General features: G+C 43.4%; 1 protein-coding gene across 10 annotated transcripts; it reads right to left on the bottom strand.

Annotated features, from left to right (window-relative positions):
• Positions 1-10,739: 10,739 nt before the first annotated feature.
• RFX5 (regulatory factor X5) lies at positions 10,740-17,186 on the bottom strand. Of its 10 annotated transcripts, none has more exons than XM_081487547.1 (11): positions 17,148-17,186; positions 16,442-16,559; positions 16,161-16,289; positions 15,876-15,909; positions 15,370-15,452; positions 14,810-14,929; positions 14,484-14,603; positions 14,262-14,343; positions 13,761-13,962; positions 13,439-13,539; positions 10,740-13,285 (listed from the first exon to the last, which is right to left on the bottom strand). In XM_081487547.1, exons 3-11 carry the CDS (start codon positions 16,274-16,276, stop codon positions 12,284-12,286), a joined length of 1,860 nt encoding a protein of 619 aa, XP_081343673.1. In that variant the 5' UTR covers positions 16,277-16,289; positions 16,442-16,559; positions 17,148-17,186; the 3' UTR covers positions 10,740-12,283. The 10 variants fall into 10 exon arrangements, with proteins under 10 accessions (XP_081343673.1, XP_081343680.1, XP_081343677.1 ...); XM_081487554.1 differs by having other exon boundaries at positions 16,532-16,559; XM_081487551.1 differs by lacking the exon at positions 17,148-17,186 and adding an exon at positions 16,883-16,967.
• Between the last annotated feature and the right edge of the window lie 357 nt (positions 17,187-17,543).

Here is a 17,543-nt window from a genome sequence, read left to right as displayed (position 1 = left end):
ATTTTTCTTCTGAATTCAGGCCCTTCGTGGGCTATGCTTTCTTGCTACTCCGACACTCAGGACCCTACCGATCCCATAGTAATCTAAGGAGTCGGGTGAGCTGCCTGAAACATGCCTGTTCAGAAATAGAGAAGGGGGCGGGAAGAGAGATTTGGAAGCCGGGGAGGATTAGAGGACCAGGGGAGGAGCTTACGGGTGGGAGGAGGGGCCAAACCTTGGGAGGCGGACCTAAGAGGCAGCGTTTGGGAAGCTAAGGAAGCCGAAAGGGAAGTAAAATTTTCTGGATAAGGGGGCAGGGGCTCCTGGCTTAGAGCAGAAGGCGGCTGTGTAGCGGGCGGGCGTGGGCCCCCTGCTAGAGGAGAAGTACAGGCTTGCCGCGTACTTCAGTAAACACTGGAACATGCAAATTATACGTAAATAAGCCCGTTCGAGTTAGCAACCGAGTTACCGTAATGGCAATCAGTGACTTTCCCCTATTCCACACGACTGTTTTAGTAAATCAGGTCGGGGGACGGACGCTGGGGGCCGAGCTGGACAGCAGAAAGAGAAAGAAAGGGCAAGCGGGGAAGATAGTCACCTTCACTATCCTATTCTTACTCATGTTTAAGGACGACGCCAAGGTTACGCCTCTTATCGCTTGGGGAATGGCGCGGTCCAACCGCGTCAATGTTTCGCCGTTAGCGGCGCGACTCGAGGCCGCGGTTCTGCCTCCGAGGTCACCACCTGCCTGGGCAGCCTTTGGCCTTCAGCCTCCGGACCTCGATTCAGCTTAGGAGGGGCTGGACTGGGCCAGGTTGGGAAAGGTGAGTGAAATGACAAAAGCTTGGAGGGCATAATCACGCCTTCCGAACAAAACCAAACCATGTAAAATCTAAACAAATAAACAAAAATACGGCCTGCAAATTGACTTCTGGTGTCGTCTTGTGTAATTCTATTTGTCAGTTAGCTTTCTGACTAGGAACCCTTTGCATCAGAACCTCTGTCCCGACGTAACCTCTGCCCCTCATAGGACCTTACTTAATAGTCTACATTGAAGCTAGTTATTTGAGCCCAGATCTTGGACGGCACCCTCCCTGCCACTTAAAGGCTGTTTGATTTGGAATGACTGATTTATCCTCTGTGAACCTGTTTCTATGTCTGCAAAGTAGATCCAGGTATATTAACACCCTACAGGGTTTTGTGAGGACTAAAAGAGGGCACAGATTACGACTATTATCGGGACAATAATAGGAGGGAATGGCAACCCACTCCAGTTCTCTTGCCTGGAGTATCCCATGGAGAGAGGAGCCTGGCAGGCTACATACAGTCCATGGGGTTGCAAAGAGTTGGACACGACTGAAATGACTTAGCACAGCTCAGTTCAGTCGCTCAGTCGTGTCCGACTCTTTGCGACCCCACGGAGTGCAGCATGCCAGGCCTCCCTGTCCATCACCAACTCCCGGAGCCTACTCAAACTCATGTCCATTGCCTTGGTGATGCCAGCACAGGGAAAATAATATAAATGAAAGAGGGTCATTGCTTCAGTGTTTGGATGGCAGAATAAAGATTAATAGCTTGAAAATACCTATGTAAAACGTGCAGTATGTATAAAAGAACAAATAGGGTACCTGACTGCTAAAGGAACATATGGTTAATACAGAAGGCCACTCTGTATATGATAAATAATGTATGAAAGTTTTCTCAATATTGTGAGGCAGGTCATACAGGAGATACTGGAAATGATCCCAGTGGAACAAGAAAGAGGAGGGAGCATTCTGAAGGGAATTTGCTCATGAGAAGACAAGCTGATAAGCTAGGTTAAAGCAAGAGTACAGTAATGAAAGATGAGCAGAGAAAGAGGCCAAGAGTGCCAAAGATAGCTTAAATTTGTCACCACTGGTCTGGAGTGGGGAATCACCAGTCCACCTGTCAGGCCCAGCAGCTCTTGGCCAGCTCCTAGTCAGCTGTGGAGCAAGAATGGAGAGGTGATGACCCTGCTTTGCCTAGAGTTTACAATGTCACATGTCCATCCCCTCAAAGAATAGGGATTCCAAGGTCTGAAGGAGTAGCTTTTTGAAACATTGTGAAAAGAGACGTACATTTTACTTTTTATTGGAGGAAGTTTTTCTACTTTCCAGTAACATCTCTGTTCAAACTTTAAAGTAGGAACTTTTTGTAGGTATAGCAGTTATAAGTCCTTTATTAACTGAGACCCATCTCACACACACACACACACACACACACTATTGTGAGGTAGATTTTGTTTCAAGTTTTCTGTGTTTATAGATCTAAGGGCCTTTATGTGTTTCTTTGCATCTATGACTTTGCCTTTCTGCCTTCTTTTGGAGTTTCCTTTCCCTCTGTTTCTGGGTCTCCAACTCCCTCTAATCTGAGCTCCTTAAGGCAAGAATGAATTTATTTTTGTATCCTAGTCGTATCCTTAGTTTCCACCACAAGAAAATGTTTATATTTGTTTATGTAGCAACAAATTGAATGCAGAAGCAGATACCAGAATCCAGTCAAGCATTAAGCAGATTTTGAAAAATGTGTAACAGTGCCAATTGTCAGATTTATTGTTGTTGTTTTGGTAAAATAGTTATTTTTCATAAATGAATTAATAAAATAAAAATATTTATAAATATGTTGACTAAATTATTCACCCGTTTCCTATTTTTCTTTTCTCCTCAGTCTCTTTAATTGTTAAATTACAAAACTGAATACTATTCTGTTTCCCATATTTAAGAGCATATTATCTAAAATTCCTCACCACACTGAAACTATTTTTTAGATTCTGTTTTGATAGAAAAAAAACAAAAAAACACCTCTGTCTTAGGTCCTAGGGAGTCACTAAAGGTATAGATGTATGTCGGTGACCCGTACATGGTGACTCTATAGGAACCCACACTGTCCTGTATATGCATGAAGCCTCTTACTTTGATGGGAAAGCATGTATGCATGTGGGGTGTGAGGGCAGGAAAGTACTAACAGGGTCAAGTAATGTCATTTATTTATTTATTTTTAAATTTATTTATTTGGAGGCTAATTACTTTACAATATTGTAGTGGTTTTTGCCAAACATCGGCATGAATCAGCCATGGGTGCACATGTGTTCCCCATCCAGAACCCCCCTCCCACCTCCCTCCCCATCCCATGACCCAGGGTCATCCCAGTGCACCAGCCCTGAGCACTCTGTCTCATGCATCGAACCTGGACCTGTGATCCGCTTCACATATGATAATATACGTGTTTCAACACTACCCTCTCAAATCATCCCACCCTCGCCTTCTCCCACAGAGCCCAAAAGACTGTTCTTTACATCTGTGACTCTTTTGCTGTCTTGCATATAGGGTCATCGTTACCATCTTTCTAAATTCCATACATATGTGTTAGTACACTGTATTGGTGTTTTTCTCTCTGACTTACTTCACTCTGTGTAACAGGCTCCAGTTTCATCCACCTCATTAGAACTGATTCAAATGCATTCTTTTTAATGGCTGAGTAATATTCCATTGTGTATATATATCACAGCTTTCTTATCCATTCGTCTCCCGATGGACATCTAGGTTGCTTTCATGTCCTGGCTATTGTAAACAGTGCTGCAATGAACATTGGGATACACGTGTCTCTTTCGTGTCTCTTTCAATTCTGGTTTCCTTGGTGTGTATGCCCAGCACTGGGATTGCTGGGTCGTATGGCAGTTCTATTTCCAGTTTTTTAAGGAATCTCCACACTGTTTTCCACAGTGGCTGTACTAGTTTGCATTCCCACCAGCAGTGTAAGAGGGTTCCTTTTTCTCTGCACCCTCTCCAGCAGTTATTGTTTGCAGACTTTTTGATAGCAGCCATTCTGACTGGCGTGACATGGTACCTCATTGTGGTTTTGATTTGCATTTCTCTGATAATGAGTGATGTTGAGCATCTTTTCATGTGTTTGTTAGCCATCTGTATGTCTTCTTTGGAGAAATGTCTGTTTAGTTCTTTGGCCCATTTTCTGATTGGGTCATTTATTTTTCTGGAATTGAGCTGCAGGAGCTGCTTGTATATTTTTGAGGTTAATTCTTTTTCAGTTGCTTCATTTGCTATTCTTTTGTCCCATTCTGAAGGCTGTCTTTTCACCTTGCTTATAGTTTTCTTCGTTGTGCAAAAGCTTTTAAGTTTAATTAGATCCCATTTGTTTATTTTTGCTTTTATTTCCATTACTCTGAGATGTGGGTCATAGAGGATCCTGCTGTAATTTATGTGAGAGAGTGTTTTGCCTATGTTTTCCTCTAGGAGTTTTATAGTTTCTGGTCTTACGTTTAGGTCTTTAATCCATTTTGGGTTTATTTTTGTGTATGGTGTTAGAAAATGTTCTCGTTTCATTCCTTTACAAGTGGTTGACCAGTTTTCCCAGCACCACTTGTTGAAAAGATTGTCTTTTCTCCATTGTATATTCTTGCCTCCTTTGTCAAAGATAAGGTGTCCATAGGTGCGTGGATTTATCTCTGGGCTTTCTATTTTGATCCATTGATCTATATTTCTGTCTTTGTGCCAGTACTATACTGTCTTGATGACTTTGTAGTATAGTCTGAAGTCAGGCAGGTTGATTCCTCCAGTACCATTCTTCTTTCTAAAGATTGTTTTGGCTATTTGAGGTTTTTTGTATTTCCATACAAATTGTAAAATTATTTGTTCTAGTTCTCTGAAAAATACCATTGGTAGTTTGATAGGGATTGCATTGAATCTATAGATTGCTTTGGGTACTATACTCATCTTCACTATGTTGATTCTTCCGATCCATGAACATCGTATATTTCTCCATCTATTTGTGTCATCTTTGATTTCTTTCATCAGTGTTTTATAGTTTTCTATATATAGGTCTTTTGTTTCTTTAGGTAGATTTATTCCTAAGTATTTTATTCTGTTTGTTGCAATGGTGAATGGAATTGTTTCCTTCTCTGTTTTCTCATTGTTAGTGTATAGGAATGCAAGGGATTTCTGTGTGTTAATTTTATATCCTGCAACTTTACTATATTCATTGATTAGCTCTAGTAATTTTCTGGTGGAGTCTTTAGGGTTTTCTATGTAAAGGATCATGTCATTTGCAAACAGTGAGAGTTTTACTTCTTTTCCTATCTGGATTCCTTTTATTTCTTTTTCTTCTCTGATTGCTGTGGCTAAAACTTCCAAAACTACGTTGAATAGTAGTGGTGAGAGTGGGCACCCTTGTCTTGTTCCTGACTTTAGGGGAAATGCTTTCAATTTTTCACCATTGAGGATAATGTTTGCTGTGGGTTTATCATATATGGCTTTTATTATGTTGAGGTATGTGCTTCTATTCCTGCTTTCTGGAGGGTTTTTTTTAATCATAAATGGATGTTGAATTTTGTCAAAGGCTTTCTCTGCATCTATTGAGATAATCATATGGTTTTTATCTTTCAATTTGTTAACGTGGGGTATCACATTGATTGATTTGCAGATATTAAAGGATCCTTGCATCCCTGGGATAAAGCCCACTTGGTCATGATGTATGCTCTTTTTAATATGTTGTTGGATTCTGTTTGCTAGAATTTTGTTAAGGATTTTTGCATCTATGTTCATCAGTGATATTGGCCAGTAGTTTTCTTTTTTTGTGGCATCTTTGTCTGGTTTTGATATTAGGGTGATGGTGGCCTCATAGAATGAGTTTGGAAGTTTACCTTCCTCTGTGATTTTCTGGAAGAATTTGAGTAGGATAGGTGTTAGCTCGTCTTTAAATTTTTGGTAGAATTCAGCTGTGAAGCTGTCTGGTCCTAGGCTTTTGTTTGTTGGAAGATTTGATTACAGTTTTGATTTCCATGCTTGTGATAGGTCTGTTAAGATTTTCTATTTCTTCCTGGTTCAGGTTTGGAAAGTTATACTTTTCTAAGAATTTGTCCATTTCTTCCAAGTTGTCCATTTTATTGGCATAGTTGCTGATAGTAGTCTCTTATGATCCTTTAAATTTCTGTGTTGTCTGTTGTAATTTCTCCATTTTCATTTCTAATTTTGTTGATTTGATTCTTCTCCCTTTTTTTCTTGATGAATCTGAATAATGGTTTGTCTATTTTATTTATCTTCTCAAAGAACCAGCTTTTAGCTTTGTTGATTTAAATTTAAATGTCATCAAATTGAGAAAAGAAGTTGGCTTATTTATCAAAAGTTAGTAAAATTAGAGGACCCAGGTCATAATACAGCTCCAGTTATATACTAAACACCCCTATGGTTAAATAAACTATAAAGAGTAATTTTTTTCCTGAACCATAGATATTGGTTTTTTTTTTCCCCCAGAGAAAAGAAAAAGAAGCTACTAGCAATTATTGCTTGGCCTCTTACTGTGTATAAATACTAATGCTACCTCATTTATTCCTCAGTACATCTGTGTGAAAGAGATTTTATTTTATGGAAACTGAGCTTCAGAACGGCTAAGTCATTGGTTTTTGAAATTGTTTTACTTCAACCCACAATAAGAAATCAATTTTTTCATCATGACCATTGAAGAGACCATAGACATGGTCTTCACTGAAGTAAGTTTCAAGAAGCGATATGCAATTACCCTACTATATGCAATGCACATTGATACTTTCTACTCTATTTCACTTTTTAAAAGATATTTTTTGGTCGTGGCACAAGGTATATGGAATCTTAGTTCCATGATCAGGGATTGAACCCACACCCCCTGCATTGGCAGCATGGAGTTTTAACTACTAGACCACTGGGGAAGTCCCTATTTCACTTTTAAAAACATTTAGCTTTGCATATTGCTAAATTGGTTTCACAACCCACTACAGAGTTGCCATCTGTTTTTGAATCTGGTTTAAAAAAACTGGACTAAATAATGTTCAAAATCCTATTGAAAGTGGTAAAGCTAAGATTAGAACTGAACTCACGCTCTTTCGGGTAAAATGCCTCTTCACAAACATGTCTTAAGAAATACTGCATATATATATATATATATATTATTAGCTTTATCTCATAAGATGGAACCAGTAGAATGATCCTAGACAAAGCAGGAATAGGCCTACTGATGAACCATGACAAAACACATAGACAAATATATAATGATATTAATTCCCCCGTTTAGCATGTGAGTCAATGTGGTATTTGCTTTGATTTTTTTAAGAAAATTGACTGTTGCCTACAAAAATAAACAATACATTCATTTATTTGAGGCCACAGACTAGACATATAGAGTTTGCCTTGGTTTAATAGCAAAAGATTATTTCAAGTTTTAGTAAGTAACAAATTTTTATTTTTGACTTACTTTATGCTAGGGCTAAAATGAAAAAAGACAGCAGTGGGACTGGGGAACAGGGTATTGGGGAGAGAATAAGGAATGGTAGAGAGGAAGCAATAAGCAGTCCCCAAAACCTTTGTTTAGCCCTTCATCTAACCAACTGAAGACTGCCTGACCAACAGAATAACTTGTTTCATGTTAGATTTTTAAAATATTAGGGTAAAAATATAAAATAGGCTACTTAAAACCCCCATAACATTCATGTAAACCTTAAAATCACCCAGTGGTCCTGTCTCCTAAAGTGAATGGATATATCCCCAAACCCAATCGTGGTGACGGCACTATTCCCTTGGAAGCTTCTATCCTATCACCAGTGGTTTACTTTTCCGTATGCCTATCACCTCCAAATTGTTAGCAACCTGGTCCAGTCCCTCATCTCCTCCCACATGGATAATGGCAACAGCTGTCTGGAGGGTTCTTTTTGACTTCAGTTCCTCCATCCTCTAATGCAAACTTCACACCTTTCATTCATTCAAGCAATGGATTACTTTCAATTCCATCACTGGATAACTTTTACCCATTCATTCAACTGTTGTGTGTTCTTCTTCCAGTTGATTTCTCTCTCTTGTTCATACATAACCTTTCTGCCGGACAGGTCTTTTTACTGGGTTAGACTGCCATGTCTTTACTCACATTCCACATCCCCAAACTTCTGCTTTTCCTGGAATGACTTTTTTTTTTTAATCTACTTAAGCTCTACTTAAAGGCTTAACTCAAGGCTACCTTTTCCATGAAGCCTTCCCAAATTACTCAATCTCTGAATTTATAGCTCTTAGGCAGCAGAACGGGTATCATGATTCAGTTCTTTGTATCATGTCTTCTGTTGTTCTGTCCTTGCTTTATGAGTTGGCCTTGTCCTACTTACCTCTACTAGGAAGTCATTTCTGATCCCTGTCTATTTCTCTGGGCTCCCACCGCTCTCTGTGCTTACTGCTAACATAACTCACACTGTGCTGAGATCATTATTGACTTACGGATAGTGCTAAGTCAGCTAGCTTCCAACAAGTGCAGAGCTCTTAATAAGAAGGAAAATGCCAAAACTACAGTAATGGACTTCTACTTCTGGCAGCATGGAGGAGAGAAAGGGCTCTCTCACTAGAACACCACTGGATCCTGGATAAATTACAGTAAACATGTTTGTCATGCTCATCAGAAAGTAGAAGAGATCACTAAAGGAAGGGGAAAAAATAGCACTGAGCTGAAACCTTATGCAGAATGAGTAACATGCAGCAGAAGCAGGTTTGCTCTGGGAAAAAATGCCAGTATCAATATCATGAACAGAGGCTAAACCCTGGGCCCAGCCAAAGCAGGGGAGAAAACCTGGGACTCCTGAGTTAAATCAGGACTCCTGAAGGGGTTAACACAGTCCCAGGTAAGGAGCACCCTTTGTCAACTGGCAGAAACAAGTGCAAATTCTCTCTGGAGGAAAGTACCCCCAATTTAGGTCCACTGGATTTCCTTAGATTAAGTTTAACAAAATAGGAGCTCAAAATCCAAAAATACAAAATATACCAGGGAACAAGCTGCTATGGGAAAATCAGCAAAAAACAACAAAACAGTCAGATATCCAAGGTAAGTTACAGAATATAAAATTGTTGTTGTTTAGTTACTAAGTTGAGTCTGACTCTTTGTGAACCCATGGACTTTAGCCTGCCAGACTCCTCTGTCCATGGGATTTTCCAGGCAAGAATACTGGAGTGGGTTGCCATTTTCTTCACCAGGGGATCTTCCTCACCCAGGGATCGAACCTGCATCTCCTGCATTGGCAGGCAGGTTCTTTACTACTGAGCCACGTGGGAAGCCCCAGAATATAAAAATAACAATCCTGACAAACTTCAAAGAACTGCTATCACAGAGACCACATTTCCTGAGAACAAATTATCAAACTGAAAATCAGTATCAAAAAGATAAAATGTTAAATATCTAGATTTTGGAAATTTAGAAAACTTTTCTAAATCACGAATCAAAAAAGTCATAAAGGTAATTTAAATATTTTTAGAACTAAGTAATAAATACTTTTAAACAGAAAAATGTGGAGAATATAGGGAAGTGGGTCCTTGAAAACTTATAATAGAAAAAAAGACAGCTTGAAAATTAATTAGATAAAAATTAAGATGTAAAAGAACATAAAATTAAAGAAAGCAGAAGGAAATACCACAGATAACATCCATAATTAATGAAGTAAAAAGCAAATATTTGTGGCTTCCCTTATAGCTCAGTCGGTAAAGAATTCACCTGCAATGCAGGACACCCTGGTTCAATCCCTGGGTTGGGAAGATCCCCTGAAGAAGGGATAGGCTACCCACTCCAGTACTCTTGGGCTTCCCTTGTGGCTCAGCTGGTAAAGACGCTGCCTGCAATGCGGGGGACCTGGGTTTGATCCCTGGGTTGGGAAGATCCCTTGGAGAAGGGAAAGGCTACCCACTCCAGTATTCTGGCCTGGAGAATTCCATGGACTGTATAGTTCATGGGGTCGCAAAGAGTCGATGTAAAAGAACATAAAATTAAAGAAAGCAGAAGGAAATACCACAGACATCATCCATAATTAATGAAGTAGAAAACAAACATTTAAGGGAGAGGATCAACAAAGCCCCGAGTGGCAGCTAAATCAAACAAGTAAAACAAATTTCTGGTGTAGTCGGTCAAAGGGGAAAAAAAGAAGGCACAAGTACACAGCAGAAATGAAAAGGAGGACACGACTGCTCAAGGAGCTAAGGCGAAAAAGAACATGGAAGGAATTGCATTTTAAAAAATGACGTAAAATGCACAAAACTCTAGAAAAACACTTTACCTAAATTGACTCAAGAAGAAAGAGAAAGCCCAAATAGCCTATAATTATTAAAGAAATTGAGTTAATAGTTAAGATGTTTCCCACAAAGAAATGCCAGGCTCAGATGGCTTACCAAGCAAGTTTTATCAAATGATCAAAGGACGGTTCATTTCAATCTAATATAAACATTTTTAGAGAATGAGACAAGAGGGAACAGTTTCCAACTCAGAGGATGTACAGACCAAAGGAATCATCTCAGAAGCTTTAGAAAGCCTACTAAAAACAAAGGCACTAACCTGTACAAGAATAAGAATGTTAGTGGCAGCATTATTTATAACTGCAAAATACTGGGAACAACCCAAATGTCCATTGACGGATGGATAAATTGTGGTTTATGCACTTGAAATATTATATAGATAAAAATGAGCGAATAATAGCTATCTACAACATGGATGAATCTTAGAAATAATGTTATGTGGAAAAAAAGAGCAAACCACAGGGGAGTATTAGAGAACAAAATTTTGTAAAGCTACAAAAGCAAAACCATTTTTAAAGGGTATATACATAAATGGAAAGGATATATATATATACATATATATATATGTATATATTACAGGTAGTTAATAAACACAAAATTAAAGATGGTGACCTCCAGGGAGAGGCAGGATAGGCTAGGGGAAGAACACAAGAAATTCAGTAGTATTTCTAATGTTTTAATGTACCAATTGGGTGATGGGTCACTTAATTATTATGCTTCATAACTTATTCACGTTAAATATATTCTTTATAGATATCAAACATTACATATAATTTTTAAAAATCTGCAATGGTGGAAATAAATGAACAAATGAATGAAGGCTCCCTGAAAGAAAACGGAGAATCCCTGATGGAAGCTACCCTATGCAGAAGACAAAGTAGGTCCTTAATTAATGTTGGTTGGTTTACTGCTTTTCCCAAATATATACCTGAATTCCCTTCCTACTGGTGCTCCCTGATAGGCAAGGTACCTCCGTCCATACACACAGCCTAAACCCACAATCCCGGTCTGGCTAAGTCCTGACACTTACATGACAAGAGACTGACACCTGGTGGATACAGAGTGAATTTAATACAATGACTAGGGAGTAAATCTCACTCTACTTGGTGCAAGAGGCAGTAGAGTGGAGCATTGGGAAGCAGGAATGAAGAGGACACTAAAATTCAGAAAGAGGAGAATGAAGGATATCCACCTCTGAGATGGAGGTGGAAAAAAAAGGGGGATTGTTATCCAAATGAGACTAAAGAGATAGTCTCCAAACGAGAAAGATTTCCTTCTCATTCCTTGAGACCAGAATAAGAGGAAAGAAGTTACAGCTGCAGTAAGGAAAATTCAAGACTATTTGGAAAAAAGGAAGGAAGATAACAGGTGTCAGCCTAGCAAGCTAAAACCACACCTACTTCATAGCAGTGGCCAGGTGTCAGGTGACTCCCCGGGAACTCCCTACTCCCAGTCCCCGTTGAGGAATCTATGTGATTCTAAGGAGGCTGATCCTGCCTTTTTTTCAAAAGGTGCAGGCCATGATGTAGCACAAATAAGCAAATTAGCATTTATTATACCAATCTCCTGCCCACAGTGACTGGCTAGGGGTGGGTGTATGACCCAGGCTGACCTCACTGAAGTAAATCTTAGGGCTATTGCTAGGACTCCTGGCACAAAGATGCCCCCTCTTTCTGATTGGACATGAGAGAGGAAACATGGAATTCTAGGAGTGCTGGCAGCCACGAGGTGGACCAGGCTTAAGATGATCCTACAGAAGGTAGAGTGGTGGGGAAAAAATCAATCAGGTATTTAGAGACTTATGGAGTCACTGGATCAGCTTTACCTGGAGCTGGCCCTACCTCTGGACTTGCCAGTCACATGAGCCAATAAATCTTTGTTTTTAAGCCAGTATGAGTTAGGTTTTCTATGATTTAAAACCAAAGACTCCAAACCTAGGCATTCAATGTATTTCATCCTATATTCCCACAAGATAGCGCAGGGATCCAGGAGAGGGGTCACTACAGATTAGTGACTCTAAAGCCAAGGGGACTGAGCTGGAAAGGTGAGAGGCAAAAATCAGGCACTATGTAAGACAGGGTGCCTCAGCTGTCTATACAGAAGAGAATGAAGAGCCAAGTGAGAAGCAAGTGCAAAGAAGGGCCTCTTCTAGGCAGCCAGGTAGAGTTAACATAGGGCTATAAACACTCCTCCCCACATACCTATCATGGGGGTGCTGCTTTGGGGTCTTTTCGCTCATGGGGCATGGAGCTCGGAAGCACATGCCCCTTTAAGTCTTTATTACCCTGTGTGGAGGTGTCTACTTCTCCCCTGACCAAATGAAGAGCCTCCTTTTGGCTTCTACTGCCCCTGATGACACTCACTTTGGGTGTGACAGGAGGAATTTTATCTTCTGCTTCTTTGGCATGACGGGAACCAGGGCCCCTTCCTCCTTTGGAAACAGCGCCATCCTCCTGACCTTGGGCAAGTACCCCCTTCTCAGCCTCTCCCACTGGCCCTGACCCCCCTAACCCTCCAGCTGAGTTGCTCTCTCCTCCAGAGGCCCATGTCTCCCGTGGTAACCTTGAGGACTGGGCTGAGTCCACAGCAGCTGCTGACTTGTCGGGGGTAGAATTCCTTTCCCTACTTCCACCTGATTTTTTTCGAGGGCGCCCCCGTTTTCTTTTGGCATCACTTCCTGTATCGTCTAGATCCTGCTTTGTGGCTTTAGCTGGTGGGTCCTGCCCACTGGCTTCGCTCACAGGCACTTCAGCTGTCCTCTTGACACCCTTGTCATGGGGTCCCGGGTCACCACCTATGCCCACCTCCCTGTTGTCTGCACCCCTTGGCTGAGCGAGCCCCCCAGGGGGAGCTTGCCCAGGCCCAGGTCCAGGTCCAGGTCCAGGTCCAGGCAAAGCAGGAACGGTTGGTAAGATCATGTTAATGATGGGAACAGCTGCTTGGGGTCCCCCAGCCCTACTGGGCAGAGGCAGTGCAGCCATTTTCAGAGTGCCTGAAGAAAGTTTGGGGGCTAAGATGGGTGGAGAGACTCGGATTGGTGGAATAAGTGAACGAGGGGCCCGGGGGAGGAGCAGAGGCAGCCGGGCCACTAGGGCATTAACCTGCGGGTTATTGGCTACTGGCGCCGGGCTCTCCACTACATTCTTCTTTCGCTCTCCACGTGCAGAGGGGCCAGCCCCAGCCCGGGGGTCTAGCTCTTTAGGAGGCTAAAAAGTAAAGAGAAGAACACAGTAAGTGGGAAGACTGGACAATGGAGGGAATATAGGAACAGGACATGAAAAAGTACTGAACCCACTGCGAGAAGGGTATACTACACCCCCAGCCCAGGGGAGTAAGGTCAAGGGCATCAGCTTCCTCACCTGGGCCTGTCTCTCTGGTCTCTTATGAGAACCGCCCTCCAGGTTCTCTACCCCATTCTTGGATTTAGATGACCGTTCCCGAGGGGCATGTTCGTCCTCTTCTGCGGAGGTGCCAGAAAAGGAAAAGAGGTGAGGAAGAAACAGAATGGAGGAGGGAGGTGATTCTGATTGACTGGTAGAGAGGCAGGGGAAAGAGGTGGGCTAAGGCATGTCTGGGAAGGGTCTCTAAGAACAGAAGGTGTCTCTCTCCTCGTATGTGGGAAAGCCTTTAAGGTTGAAAGCAGCTGAAGGTTTCTCAGAACATAATACAGGGTCTACCCACCAGCGAGTCCCATTGCTTTGAGCACATGGGCGTGTGCAGATCGGGCAGAGATGAGATGCTGCTGTAGCAGGAAGCGGGCAACCTCAACAATGGAACTGAAGGACCGTTTCAGGATTCGCTCAGCCCAGTCACAGGTCAAGGCACAGGCTGCTTCCACCAGCTCATCCCGAGGTGCTGGGGTTACTTCTGGGCCCATTTCTGGCTAAACAGGGGAAGGACACGCCCAATTACACTGTGAACAAAGGTCCCTCTGCCCCTCTCAGGCACCAATGCTGACAGTAAGACCAGACTAGGGATGGCAGTAGCTTCTATCATCCCATCCCAGAAACCCCTAAATTCTCTTCCTCCTCTGCCTCAGCCATAGCGTAGGCAGAAGGGCATATCCTATAGGCTAAGAAACTGTGCTGAACGACCTGGGCTGTGTCAGGCCTCAGAACATCTCCCAAAGTCCTCTGCCATCTACCCTGGGGAGAAGAGTGCAGTTGGAGGGTTGTTACTTACACTCTCAGAGCCCTTTAGGTCAAGTCCGGGCAAGGGCGGCATAGATACCAAGGTCTTCCTTCGTATGCCACTGTAGCAATATCTGACATAAGTTAAGGGGTAACAGCACACTGGAGGTCCCCAAGTAGGAAGGTTGGGCTGTTTCCACTTCCAGCTCTTCACATCCTCATCCTAAGTTTCTTTCCCCAGGTCTTCCAGCCCACCCTCTCCAGTCAAGGATACTTGGATTGGCCCCGGCCACCAAGCCTTCGGGCCTTGATGTCAGGGAATATCTCTCTGATGATTTTGCCAAAGTTGGCTGTGCTGAGTGGGCGGCAACACGCGAGGCTCTCGCAGTACTTCCTGAGTGAGGCAGGGATAGAGTGGGAAGAATACTCAGAGAAGGAGGTTTGTGGGTGGGTTCAGAGGGTCCCTGGGAATCAAGGTTGGGAAACCCTTGAAGAAGGCAGGCTCCACCAAGGCAGGAGCCTCTCCAGGGAGGAGGGGGTAGTCCTAGGCCCACCTTCCCACCCCCCTACCCCCCCATCTTCCCCCTCCCATCCACCCACCTATAGGCATCATAAACACTTTGTTTTGGCAGGCAGGTGTCAGTATGCTCTTCTAGGTGGTTGCGGATCCACCTGTAAGCATACATGTACTCCTCATTGCTGAGTGTACTTGGCTCTGAGCTGCAAGAGAAATAAAAGAGACAAGTATTACCAACATCCCAACAGTTGCCCTGGTTCCATCCAGATTATCACCTCAGTAGGGCTGGACTGAATCAGTGCATCCAGAATTCACCTTTCCCAGGTAAACCAAGGCAGGACAGCAACTTTTATTCCCGACTAAGGAGAGCTGTTATGAGTATTCCTATTCACCAAGCCCTTTTTAAGGGAGCCTTTCTTTTTTTTTTTTAAAGCTTTTATTGAATTTGTTACAGTACTGCTCCTATTGTTTATGTTTTGGTCGGGAGTCATGTGGGATCTTAGCTCCCCAACCAGGGATTGAAACCACACCCCCTGCATTGGAAAGTGAAGTCTTAACCACTAGACCACCAGGGACCACCTCTAGGGAGCCTTTCTTTAAAAATAAGCACCTCTGATATCTAAAATTCCAGCACCAAACCTACCTTTTGTCTCCAGTACTGGGCCCCGAGGGGAGCTGAAGGTAGAGATACAGCTTGTCATTGTCTGAGAATTTCTGTACATCTTGCTGAGGTAGGGAGGAAGAGAGAGGCAAGAAAAATTATAAGGCCAAGACATATCCAAGGTAGGATCCTCTGATCCTTACTAAACAGTCTAGCTGAGTGAGTGTCAGGCTAACAAAGCACCTTAGAAATGATTTGAGGCTAGGTGCGCAACGTGCCCTGAGGAGCCCTTAAGGATTACCAAGGTGAGAAGGGGAGTGGAGGGGATCAGCTCTGGTTTTATTTCTACTGGGATTCTACACAAGAGGTCACAGAGATGAAGCAAGATGCTCAAGGTCAAAGCGATAACAAGTTGTAAAGCCAGTTATGTTCTGACAGGGCAGAAAGCACTGACTCCCTTGCATAAACCTTTCTGACCCATATCCTCACCATCTTCATCCCCCCCCCACCAATGCCACCTCTCTTGCCTTCTTCCCCAGAATACTCACCAGGATCCCCTCTACTTTGTTCTGCACGGCCTTGCTGTAGAGAAGAGGAAAAAGCTGGAGGTCATACAAAAGATTTCTCCCCATCCCTGTGGCTGACTGCCAGGGAGAGGAAGAGGTCTGAAAAGCCTAGCAGGTGCTCAAGAACTGCTACCATGATGAAAATCTCCCCTGGTCGGATGCACTCGCTTGGGGAGGTGCAGGTCATCTAATACAGAGGAAGAGAAGTGCTATAGGGATCTATACCCAGGTCTGAAACAAGGTTTAGAGATGGTGATGAGTACTTACGAAATGGTACCTCGGAGCCTTTGAAGAAGGGTGGTGGGTTCCCCTGCCTCAGCACTACCTGAGGAAGTCCTTCCCCCAGTCTTTGGGCTCTTAGCATCAGGTTCATCTTCTGCCATCCTGGCATGAGGGCTAGAGTTGAGAGAAGACAAGACAAGAAGATTTAACAAGATTTCCCTTCCCCGCTGGAGGTCCCAGGGCACTCCTCACCTCTCTACCCAGAAAGACAGAAAAACAGAAAGAAAGCCTCTGAATTTCCCCAGTGGTCTTTTTCTATAACTTGCCTTCTCCAAAAATTAGAAATTATTCCATTACTTCTCCAGGCCCATATATACCCAAACAGATTTTTGCCATCTCCATTCTATATGCCCCACCTTTCTGCAGTCTCCTAAATGTGGAAAACTGTAAAGAAAGAGATACGGGGGATTGGGAATCCACGTTAGAGAGAAATTTTCATTTCTTCCTCTGACCCCATGCTGCCCTCCTTTCCCTCAACCACCACCACAAGATAAAGTTGTTTAATTCTCTAATATACTCCTCACCACTGAATTTGCCTGGGAGGTCAGAAAGGATACGAACATTTTCTGCCCTTCCAGGCTTGGAAAAAACTGGGCCTAACTTCTCTTTACTTAATCTCGCCACGGCTTCCCCCGCAGCTCCCCCTCCCCACGTCGCCGGCCCCTACGTCATCGCCCTCAACCTCCCCTCCCGACGCGCGCCCCCACTTCCCTCCCTTCCCCCTCCATTCAATCCCGCTTTGCTGCAAAGTAGGGGGTTCAGGGTAGCGGAACTCCTGTGCTGGGCGTAGGAAACCCGGTTGCGGGAAAGGGGTCCTAGATTCGGGGCACGTGCACATGGGTGAAGGAGCAGTTGAAAATACAGCCAAAATCTTGTCTGCTCTCCTCCCAACTCATATTGCCCCGTCCCTACCTTTGAACAATCACCTTCCAAAACAAGCAACAATAAAGGTAAGGGAGAAAGAGAAACTACCTCGTAGCCACCTTCACTCCAGCCCAGCCCCACGATCCTGGCCCAGCGGGCTCGTGCGTTGCTTTATTTCCTTTTTTCTGAATGGCTGGAACGGCCCCGATCTGCCTAGATACTCGGACGGCCTGCTCTACGATTGGTCGTTGCTGCCACCCGGACACAGAAGGCGCCGGGCTCGCACCGGCGGCCGCTAAAATCTGCCTGGTAACAGAATCTGATTGGTCAATAGGGGAGGGAAAATCCAAAGTTGGTCTTATTTGAGTCAAGAGGGGGAAGTCCGGGTTAGGTTTCGGTTAAAACTGGGGTCGGTTGGGACTGCCGGTCCCAAGAGGTTCTTCTCTTAAAGGGACCGCAGGACGAAAGACCGGACGCTCTCCTTCTTTTGAAGCTTTCTTTGCT

The sequence above is a fragment of the Giraffa tippelskirchi genome, chromosome 5 (genome assembly GCF_054371585.1).
Source record: "Giraffa tippelskirchi isolate mGirTip1 chromosome 5, T2T-mGirTip1v1.2.pri, whole genome shotgun sequence".
NCBI lineage: Eukaryota > Metazoa > Chordata > Mammalia > Artiodactyla > Giraffidae > Giraffa > Giraffa tippelskirchi.
This window is presented reverse-complemented; position numbering and strand designations above follow the sequence as displayed.

Coding starts and splice junctions, on each gene's coding strand:
- RFX5 (XM_081487547.1), bottom strand. CDS start 16,276: ATGGCAGAAGATGAACCTGATGCTAAGAGCCCAAAGACTGGGGGAAGG. Junction 14,930..15,369: donor CCCAGTACTGGAGACAAAAG/GTAGGTTTGGTG, acceptor TTTCTCTTGCAG/CTCAGAGCCAAGTACACTCA. Junction 13,963..14,261: donor ACCTAAAGGGCTCTGAGAGT/GTAAGTAACAAC, acceptor TCCCCTGTTTAG/CCAGAAATGGGCCCAGAAGT.